We start from the raw sequence: 3,367 nt of genomic DNA, 5'->3' as shown, positions 1-3,367 counted from the left end.
ATTTACTCCAGGTGGAACTAAAGTCTGATTTAAGTGTTAATCATTTACCAGCTGCAACATTGGAGTATTGCAAACATCAACATTTATAATACAATAATATAAATTATCCTGCATAGTCTGTAGATTTACTTTTGGTGCTTTAAGTATATTTAGATGCTGAATGTTTTCTACAATCTAAGTATTTTCTACACTGTAGTATTGTCACTTGCTGACACTAGACTGTGATGTCCTCTTGTTTCTGACAGGTGATTGGACGAGCGACGACTTATAAGAGGCTCCTGTTAACCATAAAGTCGGAGTACGACAATGTGGTCCGGGCTCTGCAGAAAAGGGAGGATGAGTTCAGGGCGGCTAAACAGAGGATGGCAGCCTCAATGTCAGATCCAATATCACTGATGACATGCCAGAGACGAGCCGCCCACCTGAGGGAGAGGTGGGTGCTGCGTTTGGTCCACTTCTTACTCTTCTAAAGGCCAGTGAGGGTTCAATCTTTAGATAACAGCTCTGAAAAGTTTCTAACTACAAGTGATGATAAATTGTTTTAGTTATTTGAACTGAGTGGTTTCCAACGGTGGATGATCAACTTTAGAAACACCTTAAATGAAGCAAATATCATGCTTAAAGGTGGGGTAGGTAATTCACTTCAGGAACACTTTTTGTTATATTCCATGGAATGCTCTTAACATCCCGATAGCAATGAATACATTAAATGCTTTGACAATAAGTACATAAAAAAATGTCATCTGTGGAAGCCGTGGAGCTGTAAAAAGCACGACCAATCATCTGAGCCGGCCCGGCTAAAATCACTGGATGGCCTACCTGCCTGTCAGCCTTCCATCTGTGCACAAACGTATCTCGTGCCCTCATTGGTCATGTGCGCGTTCGTGTGTGTTGGAGGAGGGGCTCTGTAAGGAAGTCTGAAGGAAGGGGCAGATTCTTTTCGGCTGTGTACTTTCAAATTCCAGCGCACTCGAGCTGGTTTCTCCTTTTTTACCTACCCTATCTTTAACTATTTAAAACAATCCCTGATATAATGGCAATGTTTTACAATGAAATGTGCATGAAGGATTGTCATGTAGCTGCTGCTCTCTGAATGCTTTTGGCTCTTTCCAGAATCTATGTCATTCAGAGGGAAACAGCAGAACTTCAAGATGAGATGGAGAGACACAAATCCTCTGAAGAGCAGAGCACATGGATACCTGGTACTACTGAAACTGATGATTGCAGTTGAAAATGAAGACTGCTAAATGTAAACGTAGTCTCAGTCTGTTGCAGGAGATGTTGTAGGCCCATTAGCGTGAGTTGATACAATAAACCCCACATATGTCTCATGTCCCAGGTTTGACGTTGGCTGACTCCGAGGATCCTGAGGCTCTGGATGGTCACCTGGAGCATCTGGAAGCCCAGAGAGCTTCTCTCCTGGAGAGGAAGAGTGACGGTGTCTCTCTGGAGGTCAAAGCCCAGCTGGACGCTGAGCTGCAGGCTGCAGAGCTCCACAGAGACCAGCTGAGCAGCGAAAACTACCTACTGAAGACCAGGTAAAGAACTGTCAACGGGTCCGTATGGATCTTCTTAAGATTACATTTGCCACATTTACTGTAACACATTCATTTTTTGTCTGTTTGTGTCACTTTGTGTCTCTCTGTACTTATTTGTCTCTTTGTAGCTGTTCTGTCTTTCTTTGTGTTCATTTTATGTCTGTTTTTAGTCATTTTGTGTCTGTCCGTAGTTATTTGCAGCATGGACTTAAAGCACGAGAATACATTATTTTGCTTAATATAAATCAACATACACAGCCGTCACACATTCACTCTACCCAACGGAGGCTTGTGTCGTTGATTTTCTCCAAATGAGTGACCATGTTTCTGTACTTTCTGTCTGTGTGCAGGTACAAGAGTCTGAGGTTGGTGTCCGACCGTCTGTCCAGCTGGGAGTTTGAGAAGCAGCAGGTTTCTCTGGAGGAACTTCTGGATTCCACTCTGGAAGATGCCAGACAGACCAGCGGTGAGACACAAAAACACTTGTTTAGAGGATTTTAAAACCATTAGCATCTCATATTTTATCTCAATATGGTCTCTTTGCTTCTTCAGGCAACAACTCATAATGTTTCAGTGTTATTTTATCACTTATTAAATCACATTTCCGTCTGTTTTTACTGCTCCAAAAAGGTATTTCTGCAACAATTAACCTTGTTTCTCAAACCCTGCATTGATATTTCAGAATGCTATAATCTTGTGTCCCTTCTTGGCCATCACTCAAAATAAAAATGTCTCACATTATTTATAACTTTAACACATTAAACCTGCAGTGACGGACGATGACGGCTGCGGCATGAACGCTGAACTGTTTGAGCACGAAGAGCCGACCGGTGTTGACGAGTCCCTTCTCCTGGCAGATCGCCTGGACAGGTGCTGCCTTCACAGACCGATCCTGACCAGTTTATCTGAACTCCTCAGACTCTCTCTCTGAATCACCTTTCTCTCTCCGACAGGTTTCTTGAGCTCTTTGATTCGGCTCGGTATGAGGAAGCGGCTCTCCTTGCTGCCAGATCTCCCCGAGGAGTCCTGAGGAACCTGGACACCATGGAGATGTTTAAAGGTGGGAACCACACACAGATATGTACAGTAAGAGATAAGGTACATATCTGCAGATTTCTATTACAGGGGTCCTCCCCAATAAAGAGGCAAAGTCCCTCCCTTTCAGGGGAGCTCCACGGGACCTTATTTCGGAAAAAGTATGTATTGAAGTCAATGGAGAGAGAAAGATTATCTTTCAATCCCGTTTGAATTGTGCCACGAATTACACATATGATGTTTGTCAATTTAAAAGATAATTTTGCAAGTCAAAAAAATAATAATGTGTCGTAAAAATGTGAAGTAACACTTTTTTTTGTGTGAAACCGCTCAATGAACTACATCTCCCGTCTCGCACCACACACCAAGACGGCCGTCACGTTGGCACATTTCACTTCTTTCTTTCAGAATGAGGCGAAAAGTATTAAAAGAGGTGAAAATCACTCCAAGTCTGGGCATGTTAAGAGCTGTACACACACACAAGGGGAGTTAGTCGGTTCCTAAGAGCCAGCATGCGGGACCGGGATTCTGGGATTTGTAGTCTTTCTAGTTGCGTATTTTTCGTAGTCTTATATTTCAACAGTTTTACGAAAAACTGTGACTTTTTTGACATGGAAATTATTTTTTAAGATTGACAAACATCATATGTGTAATTCATGGCGCAATTCAAACGGGATCGAAAGATAATCTTCTCTCTCCATTGACTTCAATACATAATTTTTCCGAAATAAGGTCCCATGGGGCGGAAGTAGATGGGCGGGACTTCGCCTCTCTATATCAGTGTGTTTTAATAT

The 3,367-nt window shown here is 42.5% G+C and overlaps 1 protein-coding gene across 1 annotated transcript; it reads left to right on the top strand.

Annotated features, from left to right (window-relative positions):
- Positions 1 to 245: 245 nt before the first annotated feature.
- LOC104942961 (clathrin heavy chain linker domain-containing protein 1-like) lies at positions 246 to 2,624 on the top strand (the record flags this gene model as incomplete). Its single annotated transcript, XM_010768275.1, has 6 exons — positions 246 to 433; positions 1,114 to 1,202; positions 1,340 to 1,538; positions 1,889 to 2,004; positions 2,309 to 2,408; positions 2,492 to 2,624. Coding segments are annotated over 6 exons (825 nt in total), but the record flags the coding sequence as incomplete, so codon positions are not given.
- Between the last annotated feature and the right edge of the window lie 743 nt (positions 2,625 to 3,367).

The sequence above is a fragment of the Notothenia coriiceps genome, unplaced genomic scaffold (genome assembly GCF_000735185.1).
Source record: "Notothenia coriiceps isolate Sejong01 unplaced genomic scaffold, NC01 NC01_scaffold00005502, whole genome shotgun sequence".
NCBI classification, from domain to species: domain Eukaryota; kingdom Metazoa; phylum Chordata; class Actinopteri; order Perciformes; family Nototheniidae; genus Notothenia; species Notothenia coriiceps.
The sequence above is the reverse complement of the archived record's forward strand: the minus strand, read 5'-3'. Positions and strand labels throughout refer to the sequence as shown.